We start from the raw sequence: 23,833 nt of genomic DNA, 5'->3' as shown, positions 1-23,833 counted from the left end.
GTGGAACAGAGTGTAGAGTAGGAGTAGGGGTAAAGTGTTTAGCCCTGACCCTGAAGGAACCCGTGATGTAAGGCAGGAACAGGAGGGGTGATAATAGATTTGTACGGGATGTTTACTCCAGCTGAGTGTGGAGAACGCACTGCAGATAGGACTGCAGGCAGCAAAGATCAGTTAAGAGGGTGTTGCATCATTGTATACCCAAATTAATATCCAGAATAGAATAGTCTGTTGCTTTATAAAAGCGCGGATGAAAGGTGTTTTGGAAGTAAAAGTGACTTCCGGCAATTATGTAGTTGAAACTTCTGTGATTAAAAAAAAAAAGTTGCCCTAATCAGTTTGGCTCAGTGGATAGAGCGTCAGCCTGCAGACTGAAGGATCCCAGGTTCGATTCCAGTCAAGGGCATGTACCTTGGTTGCGGGCACATCCCCAGTGTGCAGGAGATAGCTGATCCATGTTTCTCTCTCATTGATGTTTCTAACTCTCTATCCCTCTCTCCCTTCCTCTCTGTAAAAAAAAAAAAAAAAAAAAAAAAAAAATCAATAAAATATATTTTAGAAAAACCACAAAAAAACCCCCAGTAACAGTTGAACAGGGGACATAATAGAGAGCATAGAGTGAGTTAGAGAGTGTTCTTCAGTTTGGAAGTACAGCTGACCCTGAACAACACAGGTTTGAACTGCAATGGTCTACATATACACAATTTTGCAATAGTCAGTCAGCCATCTGTATCTCCAGGTTTCACATTAACAAATTCAACCAACCACGATTGAAAACAGTATTTCTAGGGATGCAGACAGGTGACTGAATGCATTCTATGCCATTTTGTTTAAGGGACTTGGGCATCTTCAGATTTTGGTATCTGCAGGGGCTGGAAGACATAGAACCAATTCCCTGTGGATACTGAGGGACAACTGAAGTTTTTGGAGTCAAAAGTTGTGAATTTCAGACTGCGTAATGGGTTGCTGCCCCTGACTCCGATGCTGTTCAAAGGTCAGCTATATGGACTTTTTTTCTTTTAATTTCAGTGGAATTTCTAAGCAGAAATGTATAATCAGTAAGCAGCTGCTTATACCACTACTAAAGATGGTAGTAGTCTGCTCAGAAAGGAAATCTGAGTTGGAGATTCAGATTTGAATCTACAAACAGATTGGAGCCATTGGCTTATCAATAGTAACTACTGAAGGTTGTGGTGTATTCTGAAAAGAACAAGAAAGCAAAATAACTGGCCCAACATCACCCACATGTCAAAAAGCAGCATAGTTCTGTCTAATCCAAAGCATATGTAATCTCTATTGTACTCTATTTCTCAAATGAGGAATATGTAAAAATCTTTGGAACTGTCAAGTGTTACAAATGTATAAACATCCTACCTTATAATAGAAAATATGCAAATTGACCGCACCTTTGCCACACCCACCAACCACGCCCACCAGGAAACCATTGCAGGGACATTGGGGTGTGGCGGAGCCCAAGGCCAGGAAAGCCTCGGGCACCAGCGGGGAGCCTGCACGGATCGCAGGCAACAACCAGGGGGTCGGCTCCTATGATCCATAGCAGGGAGGCTGGGGTGCAGCAGAGCCAAGGCCGCAGCCCGGGGCCAAGCCCCGACCCTGAAAGAAGGCAGAAGGCGGTAGCCACAGCCAAGGCCTGGGTCCAGCAGAAAACTGGTGCAGGCAGCCAGGTGAATGAAGGTCTATTGCACGAATCTTCGTGCAAACGGGCTACTAGTCTCTAATAAAATAAACTAGCTTAAAAATATATGTTAATATAGACAGAGTTAACTGTCTGGTATATAAACTTCATGCATTGGTGAAACTTATCTTTATTCTTTGCCTAAATATAAACTTTATTCAAAGAGTTTTGTGCGTTTTAAATTCTAATTAAAATTATTTCTTTAATTTTTACACTGGAAACTAACTTAGAAAAGATAATGCTGACCTTTGGCCTTAGATTTTTTCAAAAATGAAACTTGGGAAAAAGCCAAAATGCTCAGGCCTAGGTTAGTAGTCTTACTCAGATGCAGAGGTCTATGTGAATAGTGTACTGGCCAGTATTTGTTGCAAGAGAAACAACTCCACTCCAAGGCTAATTATTCTACTACAAATGATATCACTTGATGTACTTTTGAAACAGTACTGTTTGTCCTCTAATGTTTTAAACTAACAGATATAACTGGCATTGTAAAGTTATTCTGTGTAAGATCAATAATTACATTGCCTGTATTTGGTGTAATATTTTATTTTCTATTGTATTAAAGTAAAGCCAAGAAAATATCAAGTTAATTTTAAGGCAAATCTTTACTCCTTAAAGAAAAAAATACAAACCGGTACTTTTATAATAGATTGTTATATTTTACATAATATAAACAAAATCACTAATGTGTCTATATGCTTGGTTTCCTTAAACTACAATGAACCACAGAATAGGTGAAAAATGGGTTTACTTATTAACAGCAAATAAACAACTTGGGAAAATAGGTAGCATGCATTTTTTGTTTACTGTCTATGCATAGGCCCCAACATAACCAAGCTTTAATAGCCACCACCCCCTCTTCTTTGCCCAAAGTAGCCACCCCCATAACCCCCTCTGCCCCCTCCTCTTTGGAACCCCCCAGATCCTCGGAAGCCCCCTCCACCACCATAGTCTCCTCCCGCACCGCCTCTAAAGCCCCCTCGGGAACCTCCTCTATAGCCTCCCCCTCCACTGTAGCCTCCCCCTCCACCGTAGCCTCCCCCTCCACCATAGCCTCCCCGATAGGAGTTGGAGCCACCACCATAGCCACTGCCATAGCCTCCACCTCTGTAGCCTCCGGTGCCATAGCCTCCACCGCCATAACTAGAGCCTCCCCTTCTATAGCCACTTCCATTGTCATATCGGGCCATCTTGGGAGGACGTGGACCATCTCCATACCTACGAAAAGCACAAAGTCACCACTTTAGCAAAGGATCCTTAATACTTCTCAACTAGTCACAAAATATAAACATTAGGCATATTTGAAAATGTAACACATAAAGGGAATAAAACAAACTGCACAAGTACAAACTGAAATGAAATACATATGCTACTCCAAAACTGATACAGGAGGAGGCATCAACTGTAACCATGTTTTTCTAAAGCTCTTTCTAGTTCATTCTCAAAGATCTTCCATTTTGGCAGTATAGCCTTACAACTTCAAAGACAGTTCATTTTCACTCAGTTCAACTATATAGGATTCTAATGAAGCAATAATATGTTAGGAAGAGGTTCCTGGAGTTGGGAATAAATTATTTGATCTTTATCTACCAAATATTTTCCTGCATTAACTCTGAAATATGTTTTTGAAAATGTCTGGGTAATCTGTTTACGCCTAAATGTTTCATGTGGCAAACAAAGAAAACAAGGGGTAATGGAAAATTGCAGAAATCATGTCTCGCCAACAACACCCCAAACAGCTATTTCTCCCATGCAGCTTTGAGACTAGCATTACCAATTCAGCAGTGGGCCAAGTCAGGATGTGGCCAGGATCTGCCGTCATGCCCTAGCTGCACTGCGATCTCCCTGTTTCAATCCATCACCAATTCCTATTGATTTCTTTGCACAGCTGTCTAATCTATTCTCCCATTTCAACCCTATTATAATTCAGGGCTCCATCATATTAATACATCCTAAACTCGGTCTTAATTTTTTTTTGTTTAAAATATATTTTATTGATTTTTTTTACAGAGAGGAAGGGAGAGGAATAGAGAGTTAGAAACATTGACCAGCTGCCTCTTGCACACCTCCTACTGGGGATGTGCCCACAACCAATGTACATGCCCTTGACCGGAATCGAACCTTGGACCTTTCAGTCCGCAGGCCAACGCTCTATCCATTGAGCCAAACCGGTTAGGGCTCGGTCTTACATTTATCCCCTCCTTTCTAGTTTCTGGACATTTGTCCTTCACAGAGATTATCTGTGAAGCACCCTTGATCATCACCCCTTCCTGCCAAAAGTAATCACTCCTCTTCTATACATCGATAACTACATTTGTATCTGTATATGACACTTTTCCAGATTTATTTTTGAAGAGTCTCCTCAATAATTCTTCTATACATGTGACCTGCTGGGAGGACCAAAGTATAAATGACCCTTGAAGAATGTGGGGATAAGGGGGTATTGACCCCCAACACAGTCAAAGCACATGTAACTTTAAAATCCCCCCCTCAAACTTCAGATGTCCCTCAGTATCAGTGGGGGATTTGTTTCAGAACCAACCCCCCTCCACAAAAAAAGATACCCAAATTTGCAGATGCTCAAGTCCCTTATATAAAACGGCACAGAACAATGAATACAGTTAGCCATTTGCATCTGCGGATTCTCAACTGTAGAGAGGAAATAATGTTTTCGATTGCGGTTGGTTGAATCCTTAGATATGAAATCTGGGGACCTGGAAGGCTATGTATGTATTTTTTAAAATCTGTGTATGAGTGGAACTCCTGTGGGATCGGGCCTAAACCAGCAGTCAAGACATCCCCCAAGGGGTCCCCGATTAGAAAGTGTGCAGGCTGGGCTGAGGAAACTCCCCCCCCCCTCCACCCCTGTGCACAAATTTTGTGCACCGGGCCACTAGTAGCTTATAACTAGAAAACATTTCATTTTATAAAATTTTAGTTTGTGTATTACTGTTATTATAACTTAAGATTTTGTGGTGTGACTGTGGTACTGTAGTTATGTTCTTAAAAGATATATGGAGTATACTGGTGTAAAATGTCATAATGCCTGCAACTTAATCACAAATGATTACGAAAGCTAAAGAAGTAATACATACACGAAAGCAAGTGTCACAGAATTCTAACCATTAGTGATCCTAAATTAAGAGACTATATGGGTGTTCACTATACTATTCTTTTCTGTAGACCTTAGCTGTTTTCAAATAAAAAGCTGTGGGCAAAGAAATATTTAAAAGGTGAAAAGGAAATTAAACATTTAAAAGAAATCCCACACTTCTTTAAGATACCATGTTCTTCTATTTCCATACGATAAACCCTGATGCTTTTCATTTGAAGCAGGAGCAATTTGACCCAGCACCATCATTTTTTTCTTTGGAGATGGCAAAACAATACTGTGGAAAGAAGACTGACTAGGTTCTGTCACTTTATCATGTGAGCCACCATGGACTCTACAAAGAAGGCATACCTTGTTGGATTGCGCTTCACAGATACTGTGGGGCTTTTAGGCCAGTGCAAGATTACTGTCCTCTGCTTAGTTCACAGAGAAGTTACTGTGGCACTCACCGTGGTCCGCCAATCATAAGGTTGATACCAGCAGCTGAGGGCCTCGAGATCTGGCGGATCGTGTTCAGCATACGTTCATTTACAGGGTCCAGCTGGCTGATGATACTGGGCTGCTTGGTCACCTCGACAACCAGAGCCTCCATGGCTGCCCGGAGAGCAGTGATACAGGCAGCAGCTTCATGAGATATTTGCAGCCTGATCCTAAAGTAGAGAAAAATGATGGAAAAATTAAAGGGGGGGGGAGGGGGGGTACATAAGAAAAGACTAGTATCTCTCTCAATTTCACACACAGCAAGTGATGAAATAAATTTAACTTCCTACCAAGTACCAATACTTTCAATTACTATAATGTTACTCCCACACCTCTCCCCCAGCAATTTAAGCAAACACAGGTAAGTATAAGCCATACTATCAAAATAGAAAGGGAATGAAGAGAATGACAAAGTTATAAAGAACCTTTGGTGCCACCAAGTTTTGCCATTACTTGTTTTACAATTAAGTTAGATCAGCAACTAATTTTATCACATCTCACAATTCTCAAAACTGACTTTGGAGTTGATTTTTGAAAATCCATACCAGTCATCTACAAGCACAATCTGACCATCAGACTGGACTTTCTTGGAGGCAAAGAGCAGCAGCTGCAGGGGGGTGACTAAGGTCATGCCTTTAGCAGAGATAGCCCGGGTTCGAATCTGCAGATCAAGAAAGAGACAAGAAGTAAGAGTTGACATGCCAACTGCCAATCAACTGCTATGTAATGATAATGGACAATGCTTTAAAAATTAAAACTCCTGTGCCCACGGCACATTAACCTTTTGCACTCGGATGTCGAGTGTGACTCGACACGGTTAGCATCGGTAACAGTAATTCAAAATTACTCTTTGAATTTATCAATAATTTGAAATATAAAAAAATCCAAATAAATAAGTTTGTATGAAAAGAAACTCATTTTTAATTCTACTGCCGCGCTTTGTAAAATCTGGGATATTTAAAAAATTAAATCCCGAGTAGAATAAAGGAATCGAGAAAAAAGCAAGCGAGTGCAAAGGGTTAATAAGTAAAGACAATTTGAATTTTAAACCTAAACTTTTCTAACTAATCTTTTCTTACCTTTTCACCAAATACAAAGAAGGGAGATGGGTACTTCACGTCTTGGCTGCTAAAAGGACAATTAACAGATGACTTGTGGATAAGTGCATTACGCCCTTCAGTGGTGAGAATCTTTCTTTTTTCCTTATGATAGCACACGTTGGGGTACACGCCAAAAGCCAGAAGAGAGATAACAACATCTAAGTTATTATCTGGTCCAGTGTTAGTAAACACTTGTGTCAACAAACAATCTGTTAAGAGGAATGGAGTAAAAAAAAAAAAAAAAAAAAAATCAGATATTTGGCTAAACCTTAAATTGCATATAAACTATTTAAGAGCATTATGAGAAATGACTCTTCAACCTTTTTTTCAAACAACCTGCCTAACTTCTCTTCTCGGCACTCTTATACCCAAATTAAGTTCAAGAAAAAATTCTGCTGAGAATCCACATTAAGAAAACTAAAACGTCTTAGGTGTCTTATATACTCAACCATAAGATAAGGTTGGGATGATTACTTAAACACACACACACACAACAAAACAATTCTCTACTCTCCGAATAAGAGACTGGCAGGACCAGTCAAAGTATTCCTTCTGATGGTCTTAAATAGATGTTTCTTCTGGACAGACAAGTGACGATCCAAGGGAACCCACTGGAATGAAGATATTCCCCACTCCAGACTATACTCTGAGGACTTCACCATCATCTGAAGGGCCCACAGCACAGTTTGTTCTAGAAAAACCTGATTTCTGGTCTTAAAAACCTCCTAACTGAATGAACTTGAACAAGTAGATGAAACTTCTGTGCCATTTCTTCACTGATAAAATGGGGTAATAATATCTGCATACAAGACCATTGTGAAAGATTCTATCATATAAAAAATGCTCTTTCCCTTTCCTCTGATTTCAATTTAAAAAAATTACAAATTTAGTCACCTTACAGCAGAAGACTAAATTGCTGGGGGAGAAGTGTGGGAGTAACATTATAGTAATTGAAAATATTGGTACTTGGTAGGAAGTTAAATTTATTTCATCACTTGCTGTGTGTGACTTTGGTTAGTTTAGATCATATCCTTTTAAAATTTGCCATCTTTCCCACCAGGTTCTACCAGGTCCTACTTTTGATTTATGTTCCAGTTCTCAATGACTTAAGAAATAATTCTGGCTATTAATCTAGCTGGGGGAGAAAAGTACAACAGCTCAACTTCATATCAAGAGAAGATAGCTGGATTACTTTTTATACATCACATCACAAAGTCCTCTGTAAGTGTCTACACACTAAAAACCTTAATTAAAGCCACTTAAAATGTAACATGGTAGAGTTTACTTCATGTCTAAGAATAAAGACATGGACACATTGATGAATCACTTCATAAGCCACTATTTGAGGTTATTTTAGCACATCACTCATTCTCAGAATACTGAAAGCTAGACCAGTGTTCTTCACAAAATGATTTAAAATTCCCCAAAGCATTACAATTTTTCAAGCATCTATCGTTCACATTATTATTTGAGCATCCCAACCTTTTGCTCCTTTTTTAAAATGACTGAACTGCCCTGGCCGTTTGGCTCAGTGGATAGAGCCCACGGACTAAAAGTTTCCGGGTTCAATTCTGGTCAAGAGCACGTATCTAGGTTGCAGGCTTCATCCCAACCCTAGTCAGGGCACGTGTGGGAGGCAATCACTCGATGTGTCTCTCTCACATAGATGTTTCTCTCTCTCCCCCTCCCTCGCACTTTCTAAAAAAAAAAAAAAAAAAGAAAAATATCCTTGGATGAGGATTAACAACAATAAAATAATATAAAAGTAAAATGACTGAACTAATGTGAAAAACCGATTCCCACCATAGTTCAAAGAATAGCTGGAACACAGAAAGCACAGGGTCAAAGTCAGAAGCTGAGACGGACTGCACTGATAGTGTGCACTACATAAATTCCCTCCAGATGTGTCTTAAGACTATAAGAGTCTTACCTTCTGGAAATCCAGAATTGATTAGAATCTCCTTGAGCTGAACTTTGGCTTCCCAGGTCATTCTTAGTGTAGCCATATTGAGTCTTTTGTGCTCACAAAAACGTATCTCTGCTTCTTCTCCACCCATTCTAAAATAAGTATAAGAGTCATTTTTAAAGCCCAGGGAATTAGATAGATTAGAAACTAGAGACAGTTCACCCAAACCTTACAACTACCCTCTTTCAAATCCATACCTAGCATCATCCCAAGCTTGGAATACCGATAAAAGGGCCACATGATCAGAAAATCTGGTTCCAGCAAAATTTCGATGGACATAGCCCAGTCGCTTTCCTTCACTGATGAAAGGCTCAGGAAAGCAGGTGGCAGCAGAGATGGTACAGATAGCATCTCCCACACTGAAACGGAGACGGGAAAAGTCAGTCTCATTCTTGTTCCAGCACCTTGGACAGTATACTGTGGGTCAGCGTCTTGACTGGCTATGACACTGCTTTATTAGCACTGAAATTGGCTTAACAAAGAACTTTACAGCTGCTCCCTCCTGAAGCAGAACAGGAAAGAATAATGAGCTCTGAGAATATTAATGGATGCATATTTATCATAAATTATGACTAAGTAGTTAGTGTATAGTTTTCCTTTCCCATTCTCTCTTACCCATTTTACCAAATCTCTTAATCTTCAATACTTCTGATAAAACATACCCTTTTACCTAATGCTATTTCTCTTTCAGGGACAATTATAGGTAACCAACCTCCCGAGCTGTACCTTCTAAGAAACCAGAACTCTTTCCCCAGTGAGTTGTGTCCAGATGGCCATCTACTATTTGTTCTCATTTCATACTTCTTTCAGTGTCTAAAGTATGCCACTTGCCCACTTAAAAATGTTCAGTTTTTCTTCTATCTGAGCCCATCCTGTTTTTAAGGGGAGGGGAATAAGATTTTGAAACTATCCTACCATTTAATTATCAGCAATAAAACAAAGCACTTACTAGAAAATACACCCCATTATCATCATTTTGCCAAAACGAGGCTCAATGGGGAGTTTAGCCAGGATTCGGCCCAGAGGAGTCAACTCATCATTGACATCTAATGCATCAAGCTCTGTGGGAAGATATTTCTTTGTGAGCAGAAACAGTAACGAACACCCTTTAACCTAGACAAAGATGAAACATTTCTTTATAGATTAAGATTAGGAAAGTGCACTTGAGTTTTTATCACTTGTCAAGCCAGCTGCCAGCACCAGCCAACAAGTTTCTTCACTCAAAAATCCTGGAGCACCTATTATGAAGATGTACTAGAATTAGGCCTTGTAGGTGGTAAAACTGAATACAGTCCATTAGAAGTCTATAAATATACTAATAAATACTAAAAGTACCTATGTGCCAAAGTCTAATATCATCTATTGATAATTCTGAGAAAAATATCTTGAGAACAAGTCTGAGGTTTACACACATGAGTACTAGACTCAGCTCCAATATCCTCTTTCCCCCCACTATACTACAACAGCTTCAATCAGAAGTGTGATTAGAAAAAGTAGGTTTTGTAAAAGATGTACATAAAATATCATGAGTTATTGATGTTTTGACTGTTAAATATTGGTTAAGAGGTGACATCTTGCCTTTTCTCCATTTTTCCCCAAAATAAGACATTAGCTCTGTTTTACCTCAGGTTACTCATTGTTAATCCTGATAATACTAAGCACATAAGACAACAATGGAAGCCTTAGCATCAGTCCTGTGGACTGTATTTTCTTTTTGATTCATTGTTAAGTGTTACTTGCGAGAACAAGACAGGTGATATAATTCACATGTGCCAGGTAGGTCTATTTATAGGTACCTCTAAGAGTGTGCTCTGCTTCAATCACAGCATCCAAAGGTGGAGGCTCAATTGCCTTGGCCAAGAATTGGCCAATTCCTCCTAGACGCAGAAGTTTTATGCTCAAAGCAATTTCATGTAATGGTGTCCGGAACATCTCTGGTGTCATGTGGGTTTCGAGTCTAAGAGAAAACAAACATAAAATAACCATCCTCCTTTGCATATACATACATTTATATAATAAAATCTTTGCAGGTAATCAGGAATATGGAACTACACTTCCCTCATCCTTTTACAATTATCAAAGAATGTTTTATATTTACTGCAAAAAACTGTCTCTGGACAAGACTCTCTAAACTGGTTGAGGAGGGACTTATGACTATGACTATACTTACCGAGTCTGATAGCTTTTTCAGCTGGGAGTTAAGAAGAATGAAAAAATTATCCCAAACTGCTAATGTTATTACCCCCACCTATGGCATCTTAGTTCCCGCCTGCTGGCAAAATGGGCTAAAAATAGTAGCAAGACCTTTTGTGATATGTGGGCTAATACTGACATTTTCTCACAACCTCTTTCTCGTCCATATGATGTTAGTACCTCTGAAAAGATCTTACAGATCATCTTAACCTTTAAAATTTAAATAATAAGTTATTATTACAAACTAATACTAGTAACAATAGCTAACATCTACTGAGAGCTTACTATGTGCCAAGCACTGTTCTCAGTATTTTACATTATTAACTAATTTTATACTTGAACAAATCTTATGGGCTAGGTAGTATACTATCTTTAACAACTGAGGAAACAGACACAAAACGGTCAAGTAACTTAATTTTATTTTATAAAGAGACCTAAAGAGAGTAAATGCTTAAGTTCATGAAACATATTAGGCACAAATAGTATTAAAATCCAGGTCTCTACACTTCTAATCCAGGCTTATTCCCTATGAACTGTTCATGATGAAGATCAATGGGAACCATTACAGATGATTCCAATAGTACTGGCAAAACAGCTTAAAACAAGTTCACACAAATGCCTATATAGCATATTCATTCCTCATCCTACAGAGAAAAGAATAAAAATTCCTCATTGTAGGTCTCTATTCATGCATCACTAATTAATAGTTGCTTTACTCTAAGATGTTATGAGTACAGTATTTGTTTCATTTCAAGGGATAATCTAACCTTTTAAAAGAACTTGTCATCCAAATATCACAGGCAGTCTCCTGAGTTAACTTCTGATGCTAAAATAAACCCACATTCATAATTACTAGAAAAACATATGGTACCAGTATAAAGGCAAACTAAAGCCTCTCTAGTTTTTCTTCAATGCAATATGTACATCTGGTCACCTAAATTTATCTGTCTCATATTTTACTATCATAAATATACACACACAAATCCCCTGGTTACAGCTAATACACATCACATGGATCTCCAGAAATATACATCTAAATACATGTCTTAACACATTGCACACCAGTACTTTTATTGATAGCTTTACCCAGTGGCCAGTAAGTTTCTACTGAATGAGTACAAAAAACATTTTACAAAGCATCATACATTAAAAAGATATTAGCTTGGAAGAACATGTAATAAATAACTTCAAAATGCAATGGGTATTTAATTTTAAGGTGTGCCTTTAACTTTTATATAAAACACTGTGTAATATGAAAACACGAGAATGCTTGTGATCTGCGCGCAATGTGTTAAGTCTGTAATTCAGAGCTATAAGGATGTTTTTAACTAATAGATACCACCCACAAACATTCCCTAAAAGGCCATCTATATATATCTATCTATCCTAACTAATGAAAGAGTAATATGCAAATTAACCATCACTCCACCACACCCACAAACCACGCCCACAAGCCAATCAGGAGTTAATATGCAAATAAACCCAACCAAGATGGCTACAGCCACAGAGAGCAGGAGGGGAGGATTGGGTTTCCCAGGCAATGGAGGAAGCCAAGCTTTCCGCCTGCCCTTGCCGGCCTAGGCCTCCACTCAAGGCTACAAAGTTTCAATTATAGAAGGTAAACAAATCCAAACAGAAATGGTGGCAGCCACAGAGCTGGAAAGAGCGGGAGGGTAGGGTTGCCCCCAGCAATGGAGGAAGCCAAGCTTTCCGCACACCCTGGCTGGCCCAGGCCTCCGCTTAAGGCTACAAAGTTTCAATTATAGAAGATACATAAACCCCAACAGAAATGGCTGCTGCCATGGAGCAAGCAGAAGGCTTGGCTCTGCCCCAGGCTACAAAGTTTCAATTGTAGAAGATAAACAAATGCCAGATACCAGGGCCTCCGTTTGGGTCGCCAGGGGGCATGGCCAGCCTGCAAACCACCATAGGCCCCTCGCCCAGGCCGCCCCACGCCCCAAGGGAACCCCCACCCTGATCCAGGACATCCGTCAGGGCAAACCAGCCGGCTCCCACCCGTGCACCAGACCTCTTATCCTATCTAATTAAAGAGTAATATGCAGATTGACCATCACTCCAACACACAAGATTGCTGCCCCCATGTGGTCAAAGATCCTGCCCCCATGTGGACACAAGATGGCCACCACAAGATGGCCAGCAGGGGAGGGCAGTTGGGGGGAACCAGGCCTTCAGGGGAGGGCAGTTAGGGGTCACCAGGCCAGCAGAAGAGGAAAGTTGGGGGTGACCGGGCCTGCAGGGAAGGGCAGTTCGGGGGGACCCAGGACTGCAGTGGAGAACAGCTGAGGGTATCGGGCCTAAACGGGCAATTGGACATCCCTCGAGGGGTCCCAGATTGGAGACGGTGCAGGCTGGGCTGAGGGACACCCCCCCACTCACAAATTTCGTGCACCGGGCCTCTAGTCTAATCTAATAATAGACAAATATGCAAATTGACCGCACCTTCGCTACACCTAAGCCAAGCCCACCAGCCAAGCCACGCCCACCAACCAATCAGGACGAGTATGCAAATTGCCCCAACAAAGATGGCGGCTAATTTGCATATCAAGACAGTGTCAAAAGAAGCCAAGAGCTGCAAAGGGGAGTAAAGCTTCGAAGAAGCAAGCAAGCCAGGGGGGTGGGGGGAGGAGAAGGGAGGAGCGAAGTCAGGGCCGTAGGCGAAGGGAAACGAAGGCGGGCTGGAGGAGAAGGCGGGGCCGGCGGCAAGGGCGGGGTGGAGGCGGGGCCGGGGGCGAAGGGAAACGCGGGCGGGCCAGAGGAGAAGGCGAGGCGGGCGGCAAGGGAGGAACGGAGGCGGGGTAGAGTGCAGCAGGAAATCCCATTGCAGGAATTTTCCTGCAACGGGAAAGCTAGTATATGTATAAAAGGCTAAGCAATTGGCCGGCTGGCAGATACATATGACATGCACTGGCCACCAGGGAGCAGAAGCTCAACGCAGGAGCTGCCTACGGACAGCAACTTTGCAGAGTGCCCTCTCCCTGTCCAGGACCCCTCGGGCGATATGAGAGCAGGTTTTGTCCTGATTCCAGCTGGCCAAGCCTCGCAAGGGACCCCATTCACCCTGTAGTCTCCCTTTGAGCTGCAGTGCTGCCCTAGGTGCAGCTGGCGGGTGAGGAACCAAGGAGGGGGTGTCCAGCCCCGTCTTGCCCAGTCCTGCACCACTGGCCCACTAGTGTACTATAAATGGAAACGCCCAAGGTATAAACAGACTTGGACTTTAGCCTGGGAGCAGTCAGCTAAACTTTTTTAAGCTTTAGTTTCTTTATCTAAATAATGGCCTCTATTTCTTAGATGAGGAGATCATGAAACAGGTGATGTGCTAACAGTGAAAAAAAAAAAAAAAAAGAGAGAGAAATAATCTATAAATACAAAATATTACTTTAACATTTTCCAGAAAGTTAATCATTCTATAAATAGCAATAATTCCAAAGTAATAAAGCTATGCAGAACCAAAATAATGTCCATATATTCTCCTTTTAAATGCTTATAAGTAAACCAGTATCTAACATGCAACCACTGACAATTTGTGATTTCTTTCATTCTTACTGCAATCTTGTCATCCAAGCTAAGTTTCCTCCAATATAGTTAACTGGAGGCATTTATGCACTGATTTCATTAAATTCATGGCAGAGAGAGAGAGAGAGAGAGAAAAAGGGGGGTGGGGAGGGTAGGAAAGAGGTATATAAAGGGTTAAAAACAACATCCATCTTTATTCTATAATTGGTCTCACCTCTCAAAACGAGCTCGGCTACAGAGGTGAAAGCAGAAGCCCGGGCGTACTCGGCCAGCTCGTCCTTTCCGTTGCTCCAGGTTTGTTTTGGACGCCCACACTGTCGCGTAGTTTGTCATATTGTTGTGAGCAGTGAACAGCTTCACCTTCTGCCTACATAGCACAGAGTAGTTAATTCTAGGACTCATGTGAACTACCAATACGTAACTAATATTATTCTAAGTGGGGGATGAGTTCCAGATGGCCACACCTACATGTGATGTCTATTTGTGAACAGTACCAGTAAGAATTTGACTGCATCTCCTGTCAGCTTACTAAAAGGCAATGTAACACATATGTGCCACTACCAGCTAGATGATCTTGGCTAAGTGACTAACCTATACTGTGCCTCATTTTCCTCATCTGAAAATGACTATAATACCATCACCTATCTCATAGGGTTTTTATATATAAATATTAAGTTAATTAATAAATGTAAAGCATTTAAGTAGATCTGTTATATAAATGTAAGTGGACAATTAGATGATCTACACTATCATTGATCTAAAGGACATGTGCTAAACCGGAATATGGGGCACTTCTCATGACCTCACCAGCAGTGTCCTTCTAAATCCTTTACAACCCTGAACCCTTCAATGTTACAAATAGGTGGCTAGCACTAAATGATTGGGATGGCACAGAGGAGCTGCATACTATTCACCAATCCTTAAACTGGGCATTTGCAAATCTTTTTCTATTGTCAGGTAGGCGGAAAGACTATATAGAAAAGACTTGGGCACAAGCTGGCCAGATATAACCAAACTTTTGACTTTTTTGTCTTGTGTATCAATTACCATAAGTACTTAATCTATACACAATGCCACCCTATGTATCTCTCATACTCATTTAATACTAAATATGAACTCTTTTAATTCTAAAATGAGTGTCCTACAGGTAGTATATTTGTCATGTGCTAAATACTGACTGTCTTTATACACAAAACAGATGTTCATTTTCCTGGAAGTTGCCAACAAAACATCTACAGATAAGAGCAGTGGAATCAGTCAGAAACTAAGAGTACTAAGCATTGTTACTTCCTACCATAACTGATTTGTGATGATCAAAAACAAGAGACATTATTAATTAGTTTACTGCCCAGTATATATAAATGCACAGTGATTTGATGGTATAAGAACACAGGAACTTAAACTACATTCTAAAGATTTATTCCAGGCAAATAGGTTCCTTGTGAACTTACTTGCAGGAGTCAATGACATAAACAACATCATTTATAGTAATGCTTGTCTCAGCAATATTTGTGGACAAAATAACCTGTAAAGAAATGACATAAAGAAAAATTACACTTCAGGAATTTGATCACTTAGCCATTGACTAGTTAATGAAAAGCTTACTAAACTTGGAGAGAATATCCCCTTTTCCCTCAATTTAGACAGATTAGTTTTTTTTTAATAGCTCTTTGAAGACCGGTAACATTTGTTTAATATCTATGACATTCACAACCCTGTAACTGTAATGTTCATTGTTTACCTTAGTTACGCCAACTGGTACTGGGTCAAATACTTTGCGCTGTTCTTCTCGAGGAATCTGAGAATGTAGAGGCAGAATCTGATACCTATGGCTTCCTATAACAATACAGAAAGGTTAAGGTTTAAAAATAGGAGCCTAGTTTAAAACTGCTATCCATTATGCACATCTATACTAATAAAGGAATATGCAAATTGTCTGGGAAGCCATCACAGTAATGTCCAACAGTAGGCTGCGTGGGGCGGGGCGACTAGGCTGGCGGAGAGGGATGGGGCAGTTAGGGGCAATCAGGCTGGGGATCGGGCCTAAACTGACAGTAGGACATCCCCCGAAGGGGCCCGGATTGGAGAAGGTGCAGGCTGGGCTGAGGGGACTCTCCCCTCTCCCCCACCACCCAGTGCACGAATTTCATGCACTAGGCCTCTAGTTGTTGTATAAAAATGGACACACTAAATTTTGTTTATACATAGTGGTTAGGGCACAAGCAGAAAGATTCACTTTCACTCTCATATATGCAAGAATTCAAAGACTCATACCAAAATGTGCATTCATTTCCAAATGTTTCTGCATAGTATAAATTAAATTCCAGCCAGGCAGAAAGACCAACACGGCTCCAGGAACATTGAGGGTCTCAATGTACTTAAGTAGAGCCTCAATGAGCTCAAAAGAAGTTTCCTTTTCATTCAGTTGAGCCATGCTCATCCTTGTTTCTGGACCATATTCATCACCACAGATCAGGTTGCAATTTGCCTGCAAAAGGAGGAGACATATTTGGGAATATCTTGATTAACCACAGCTCATGAGATTAAGTCTCCTATGTCTGCTCTTAATATTCAAATGACACCTAATCTCATTAATTCTAGCTGATTAGTCCTTTCTGGCATACAGAAGAAATTTAATTTCCAAAAGAGCAGAACCTGTGGCATATTGATTTACGTACTAACCAATATTTCCCACAGAAAACTTTATAAACTGACCATGATGTCTGTCTGAGTTGATGGCATTCCAAAAAGGTTCTAAAATACAAATACAAACTTAACATTTGACTCTGAACTTCTAATGGCTCCTCCTACTGAGCATATTTCTTTCTTATGACTAACTATAAACTCTTGGTTTTTCTAAAATATTTTCCCTACTGATTAATGAACTGCTCACGATTCTCTTAAACAATTACCATATAACTATTGTTTTAAAAACATACTTTTTAAAAATTGATTTCTGAGAGGAAGGGAGAGGTAGAGGTAGAGATAGAAACATCAATGATGAGAGAGCATCATTAATTGGCTGCCTCCTGCAAGCCCCACACTGGGGATTGAACCTGCAACTCAGGCATGTGCCCTGATTGGGAATCAAACCGTGACCTCCTGGTTCATAAGTGGATGCTCAACCACTGAGCCATGCTGGCTGGGCCCATGCATACAATGCTTCCCTGTGTAATTCCCAGGTTCACTGCATACCAAATAGAAAGTTCTTTAATTTTTAAATGAGTGTCCTGCAGGCAGGGATTTGATCACTTTCATCTATTTCTGAAATAAAGTGGTCAGTCTTTTCTAAGAAGTCTACCTTAGAATCAATGACAAACCTCCAATAACGAGGACATTGTTACAACATATTTTTGTTTACCTTGGTTACTGGGTCACTTGGACATCTGGTGAAAATAAAGATTCTGACTTAGCAGATCTGGGGTGGGGCACAAGATTATGCCTTTCTACTAGTTAGTGACCCATGTGCTGTGACCTTTAAATATATTACTGTTTTTCTTTTTGACCTTTTTACCAGAGATTATTTAACTCATGATATGAAAAGAGCTTGTCACTCACATGAACCTTTTTGGAATGCCATCAACTCAGACAGACATCATGGTCAGTTTATAAAGTTTTCTGTAATGCTAACTTAACTGCGAATATTTACTAAAATCCATTCTCTTCTCTATAACAACAATCTTCCCATAATGAAGTCTCCATGAAATTCACTTACATCCTCCTCCTCACCACAATCATCATCCTTATCCTTCTTCTTCTTGTCCTTTGGTGGAGGAATAAAATGGGTCATCTGAATACAGTCTTCCAAAAAATATTCTGTCAGAAACAATCCAGTCAGGTAAGTATCATCAAGTTTCAGAATGGAGAAGTCTTTAAAAGTCATTTTCAAATTCATAATTCAAAATTACCTAATATCCATCAACCTGATTCTTCCCAACTGCCAAGAAATTCCAGTGGCCAATAACCTCTTTTCCCAATCTAACTCAGTGTTCCCACTTCTTGAACCTTGAAGGAGAGTCAGGTATCTTATACATGTTCCCACAAAGCCAGCCATGGTATCTATATACAATGTCCCACCAAACATTCATAGAATGCCTACTATGTACATGCACTATGTTATACACTCCCATGGTGTGAGTGTTATATATAAAAAGAAATAATATCAATACAGTAACATTCCATAGTCCAGGATGTACACATAAATGGGTTCCTTTTAGTTAATACTCTGAAGAAGGACCTTAAAGAAAAGGTCGGAACATCTGCTGATCAATTATCTCCTGAAGTTCTAGGATGGGCCCAGAAGTGTCTCATAATCTAAACATTTGTCCCCTAAGCTCTAAAAGCCCAAAGTGCCATTCTCATCACATATCCAAGGCACATGCCTTACCCCGATGATGTTCAACTTGATCACCTGAGATAGTGTTTGCCAAGTTACTACACTGCAAAGTTATACCTGCTTCCCCCTTTCCATACTCCTCTTTGGAAACAAGTCTTTAAGCACAGCACTTACAGGACAGGGAGTTAATTCTCACTTTTTTGAGAGAGTATCTACATACATTTTTTGAATTCTTCTGTATCAGAGATTTGTCTTTACCTTTTTTCTCATTTACCTACCATCCACAGATTCATGAATATTTATTTTATACTTATATAATCCACTACTATACTTTTTTGTTCCAATTAGTGCAAGCTTTGGTCATTGAGAGCTCTCTCAGTTAGCTCCTAAGTCCCTTTGTCTTCATCACTGTGGGGTGTTTTTGTTCCTCATTTTCTGGCACTACAAAATATCCCAGGTTCATCTCAGATATCCCCTGCCTTAACCTTAGAATCAGCCATTTCTCTAAGGACTGGTTCTTTAACTGGAAAATGCTACTAGAAATACCATCTGGATGGTGGCATGTCCCTTGATAGTGATCATTGCTTCTAGGACTGATCAGCAGACAAAGCTAGAAAATACATGTATGGATATTAGCCCATGTACTAATTCATTGGACTTATTTCTGTATCTAACCACTTGTACGGATACAAATACATGCAACCATTTGTTCCTATACAAATGTATCTATACACTAGTTCTTCCTGATGTCCCCAAATGTAACCCATGGCTCCCTTCCCTCCTAACCTATAACCTCTCACTCCAACAGTAAAACCTGGCTCCTACCATCTGCCACCCATGTATTTTTTCAATCTCAGTATACTTTCAAAGCAGTTTTAGTTCTCTTGTACACTGGCTTTTACTTCAGAGCTACTCGTATTTTAAAATTTCAAAAAATAGCTCCCTGAAATATACATTCATTATTTCATACTTACACTGCAAACTATTTAGCTTATTTTCATGCCCTCAATTAGACTGCCCCATAATTCATTCTTTTTTAACCCAAGCTATTAAAAATGGTGATGACAAAACCTTTTAAAGTAAAAAATTATTGTACTTTTAACTATCAGAATCTTAACTATCAGAAATACTTTACCTTGAAATATTCACTTTAATGTCATTTCCAAAGTCTGCCTGATTTGGCTCTAAGCAAAAATTATCTTGTTAATTTGAACCTGCTGCTTAAACTTTTAACAGTATTTCCCATGACCATCATATTGATTTACCCGACTGTAATAATTTTAAAAGTTGGGCTACTACATATGCACACTCTGCATGTAGTGAATGAAAACTTGTTCTCGCTCCTCAGACTGTACTCACTCCTGATTAACTAAAACCCCAAGAATGCTATGATGCACTTGATACTCTAATTTGCCTGGATTTTAAATGTCCTTTAACCCAACGGTTGCCAACTGGTGGTCCGAGAGGTCTGAAAGGTTGGTGACCGCTGCTTTAATCTACAAACGAAATTTTCTTCATCTCCAGAATTAAGAAATTGGTCAATCATGCTCCTGAGGAGCACAAAAGATATTCACCCTCACCCTCACCCTCACCCCCTACACAATATTTACCTTGAACAGGAAAAGTCCTCCCATAAACTTCAATGATGGGGCAATTGAAGAAATATTCACAGAACATGCTGGTATCAATAGTAGCAGACATGAGAACAATTCGAACTTCAGGATAAGCCTGAACCACATCTCGCAGCACCACCAAAAGGAAGTCAGTCTATTCAAACACACACAAACAAAACAAAATTGCATTAAAAAGTCAGTGCTAATGAGATACACCCAAGAGATTGCAGTTACCTAGGAGGCTTAAATAAAGGGTTACAGTGGGGGTGCAATTACAAACAGTATTTTAAAAGAACAGTCACAGGTTAATAGCTATGGGATTTAAAACAAGTGCTCTTCAGGTAGGGAAGAAAAAAATGAGAGCAAAGAATTCATTTCAAATTTTTCAGTGAAATTTATATTTGTAGGCACACCAACTTTAACTAGAAAAAAGGGAAACCTATCGTAAGTCAAAAATCAGTTATTTAGCCCGGCTGGTATGGCTTAGTGATTGAGTGTCAACTTATAAATCCAGAAGGTCAAGGTTCTATTCTGTCAAGGCATATGCCTGGGTTTCGGGCTGGATTCCCAGTGTGGGGCATGCAGGAGGCAGCCAATCAATGATTCTTCATCATCACCACCATCATCTCTCTCACTCTCCCCTTTACTCTCTGAAATCAATAAAAAATATAATTTAAAAAAATCAGTTATCCAATCACATGTAAAGTAAATCTTAAAAATGTTGAAAAGGTCCTAGCTGATTCATTCAAACAAAATAAGGGCCAAGACACTTAATCATGTAAAGTATCCATTGAACATGAAAGCTAGAACTTTGACAAAACTTTTCTCTAGCTGTGTGGTCTCTCATCCATCACTTTGCCTTCCCCAAGTACAAAAAACCATCATCAAAATCTTTATTTCTTTTCATATATACAGCTTTCACCTCATCTATAAATATTTTATAGACACCTATATAATACTCTTAACTTTATGAGAATATGTATTTTATATAATCTTTGGGATTTCCTCTCACATACCATATCACTGCGAAGATTCATTTACTACAGTTATTCTTTCTAATGATTTTAATATCCCAATATGTGAATATACCAACTGATTCACCAGTAGGTATCTGATGGTACATACTGCAGGTATCTGGGTTGTTTCCAGAATTTTACTATTGTCAACATTTGCTACTATGAACGTTCAAAGAAAAAAAAAGGGTTTAATGGCCTCACTAGAAAAAGATGTTCAACATCTTAGTGAACAAGTTCATGGTTTTGGTAGATGATGTAAATAGTGGGAAAAGAAAAAGCAAAGCAGACATTTTGATTTCTTTTTATTCAGAATATTAGCATTGTTACCTTATCATAATGTTCAGCCACTTACATTTATGTCTCTTTCATGTATTTCATCTACAATTACATGACTGATTCCTCTAATGCCTGCTTCTAATTTTCTCAGGAGCACACCTTGGGGAAAAAAATGACAGCAACAAATGGAGATGAGTTTCTATGTTGATTAAAGTAGAGGGATAGAAAAGTTCAAAGAATCAAGTTTCTAGACAATTATGCTTCAACTCTATAACCCCAGCATTATTTAAAAAAAGAAACAATCACCTGCATATTTAAAATTATTTAAAAAGTGATGAACTCTGAATTAAGAGATATAATTCTAGTAACCTAAGCTGATTTCATTTTTTCCAAGCTACAATGTCCAGCAGATGTATCATGCTGTCCATAAAGGAAAAAAACTGCTCAAAGTTCTATTTAAACAATAATTTTGAGAATGGCCCTTGATTTATGGTTTCCAGCCATTCTGTGCTATTACCAAGCTTTCTTCAAAAATAACACAATGTAAACCCCAAATGAAAGACCAAAATTCAACACATTACTGACCTACAGTACAAAACATTATACTGGCATGAGGGCGGGGAAGTATAGATTCAAATCGCACACTGTAGCCACAGCTTTTTCCAGGCTCTTCTCCTCTCTCATATGCAACGCGCTCTGCCACAGACACGGCACTGATTCTCCTGGGCTGAGACCAAAAATAAAAGTGACTTAAAAAACAGCACAATCAGTTACACCTGTTTATTGGGATTACTGAATTATCATAGTCAATCTGTCCCACTGCCAGCTCAGTAATCAACAGAAACTATAATAGTAATGATTATCTTAAAGGAAGTTCCAAAATTTATTTTTTTAATTCAGGACACAAAAAAATTAACTTAATTCAATGTCAGATACTGAAACATCCTGTTTTTCATCTTGTATATAAAGTGATTCCAAGATTTTTATATGAAAAACAATTTATTCACCACTGGCCTAAACTGTTAAAGATATTCAGAGTGATTTTCTAGCAGGGAAGGGGCTAACACACACACAACTAGGGAGCTTCCCTGTAACTGCCAACCATAGCGAAGGCATTTTTAAAAATTTAATTAGGATGGTTATTAGGAAGGTGAACAATCTCCTTTGCCATATTCCACTGTGGCCACCTTTCATTCATCTATTAACGCATAAAGGAAGCATTTGTTACATTCTGCATCAGGTGCCACATGGAATGAAATCACTCCTGTTTCTGATGAGCTTACGTAGTGGAGCAACAGTATATATTACTGCTTCCAGCAATAAATATGCCGAATCCTAAGGGGAATGCTATTTATTGTTTTTTTTAGTGTTGGTCCTTGGTTTTTCTGAAAACTTTTCTGAAATGTTCCATATCTTTTAAGTATACAAAACAGTATTTACTTGGTGGGTAGTATGTTTGAAAGGTATAGCTATGTAGGTACATAAAGATTTATCAAGAATGAATGCTTCCAAGATGCCTTGAATTTGATTTTGTCAAAAAATTCCTGATGACAGGTTGTATTTTAGTTCCTTGCTTGAGAAAATTTTCTGAGTTTCTTATCTAGTTAAGTACCTATATTAAGATATCGCAGATTACCACTATTTAGAAAATCAGAGGCTAAATCTTAATTAAAAAAACAACACAACTTCACTAGAACTACCCTTTGAATTAGTACAAAACATGATTTATTAATTTCTATGTCCCTCATAAAAGAATCCGTTGGTGTATGGAGCTCGTACAAATACAGGTTTAATTGTACAATCACTTGGTTCATATTTATCCCAGGAAAAGACAAGTGATTAAAAGATGCCTTCTTGAGCATAACTGTGTTGAATTTTCATGAACTTATATTCTATCTGGTTTATGTGCCTTGACTTGCTGAACTATGCTAGCTTTTACTGACCTGACCAGTACTCTGCACTTCACCAACCCTGAGTGAAAGCATTCCATGAAGAACTGAGCTCTGTATTTGTCCATCAAAGGAAGACTTCTGCTATACTCATGACAGGAAATGTGAAAAAGGTGTTCTACTAAATGTACAATATAGTTTCTGGGTCCTTTTAAGAAGTTCATTGCAGTCTATAAGTAACAGGTAAATGCTCCATGCTACTGTTAATCCTTTCCTCTACTGTCTTTCCTACAATTTTCAGCATTTCTCCTAAATAAAGAGCTGCTGCCTTCTAGAACTTAAAACTCAGTAGGATATTTGACTCTTTGGAGATGTATTCATATGCTACTGGGTATGCAGAGATTGCCTTTATCACCTTAGGGCTACTTGCACGTTTACAAGCTTTGCCGATTCCAGCCTTCTAAACGAATACAGGCAGGAGACGGCATATTTCCCATATAGTATATACTGTAGTTAACTCTACTGCCCCCAAACACAACTGTCTTCAGAGACTCAAGAAAGCCATCCATTCCATTAATTTGTGTTACAAATTAATGCAAGAGGTGCTTAAAAAAACAACCACCAC

The 23,833-nt window shown here is 39.3% G+C and overlaps 1 protein-coding gene and 1 long non-coding RNA gene across 5 annotated transcripts in view; one reads left to right on the top strand and one right to left on the bottom strand.

The window, feature by feature from the left end:
• Positions 1–528: 528 nt before the first annotated feature.
• On the top strand, positions 529–8,064 carry LOC129147985 (uncharacterized). Of its 2 annotated transcripts, none has more exons than XR_008555198.1 (3): positions 529–991; positions 6,384–6,467; positions 6,972–7,436. It is a non-coding gene; the product is annotated as an uncharacterized LOC129147985 (long non-coding RNA). The 2 variants fall into 2 exon arrangements; XR_008555197.1 differs by lacking the exon at positions 529–991 and adding an exon at positions 7,446–8,064 and having other exon boundaries at positions 6,406–6,467; positions 6,972–7,174.
• Positions 2,222–23,833, bottom strand: part of DHX9 (DExH-box helicase 9) — a 43,802-nt gene continuing 22,190 nt past the window's right edge. For all 3 annotated transcript variants that reach the window (XM_054712132.1, XM_008145928.3, XM_054712133.1), the window contains exons 13-28: positions 21,905–22,046; positions 21,396–21,478; positions 20,025–20,181; positions 17,794–17,894; positions 16,353–16,566; positions 15,820–15,914; positions 15,530–15,603; positions 14,293–14,445; positions 10,148–10,308; positions 9,301–9,412; positions 8,549–8,710; positions 8,316–8,443; positions 6,365–6,594; positions 5,831–5,946; positions 5,255–5,455; positions 2,222–2,911 (exon numbers count right to left, since the gene is read on the bottom strand). In XM_054712132.1, coding sequence (XP_054568107.1) covers positions 2,533–2,911; positions 5,255–5,455; positions 5,831–5,946; positions 6,365–6,594; positions 8,316–8,443; positions 8,549–8,710; positions 9,301–9,412; positions 10,148–10,308; positions 14,293–14,445; positions 15,530–15,603; positions 15,820–15,914; positions 16,353–16,566; positions 17,794–17,894; positions 20,025–20,181; positions 21,396–21,478; positions 21,905–22,046 — 2,508 coding nt within the window. In that variant the 3' untranslated portion in view covers positions 2,222–2,532. The remainder of the gene's footprint in view (positions 2,912–5,254; positions 5,456–5,830; positions 5,947–6,364; positions 6,595–8,315; positions 8,444–8,548; positions 8,711–9,300; positions 9,413–10,147; positions 10,309–14,292; positions 14,446–15,529; positions 15,604–15,819; positions 15,915–16,352; positions 16,567–17,793; positions 17,895–20,024; positions 20,182–21,395; positions 21,479–21,904; positions 22,047–23,833) is intronic.

Source organism: Eptesicus fuscus, chromosome 22 (genome assembly GCF_027574615.1).
Source record: "Eptesicus fuscus isolate TK198812 chromosome 22, DD_ASM_mEF_20220401, whole genome shotgun sequence".
Taxonomy (NCBI): Eukaryota; Metazoa; Chordata; class Mammalia; order Chiroptera; family Vespertilionidae; genus Eptesicus; species Eptesicus fuscus.
This window is presented reverse-complemented; position numbering and strand designations above follow the sequence as displayed.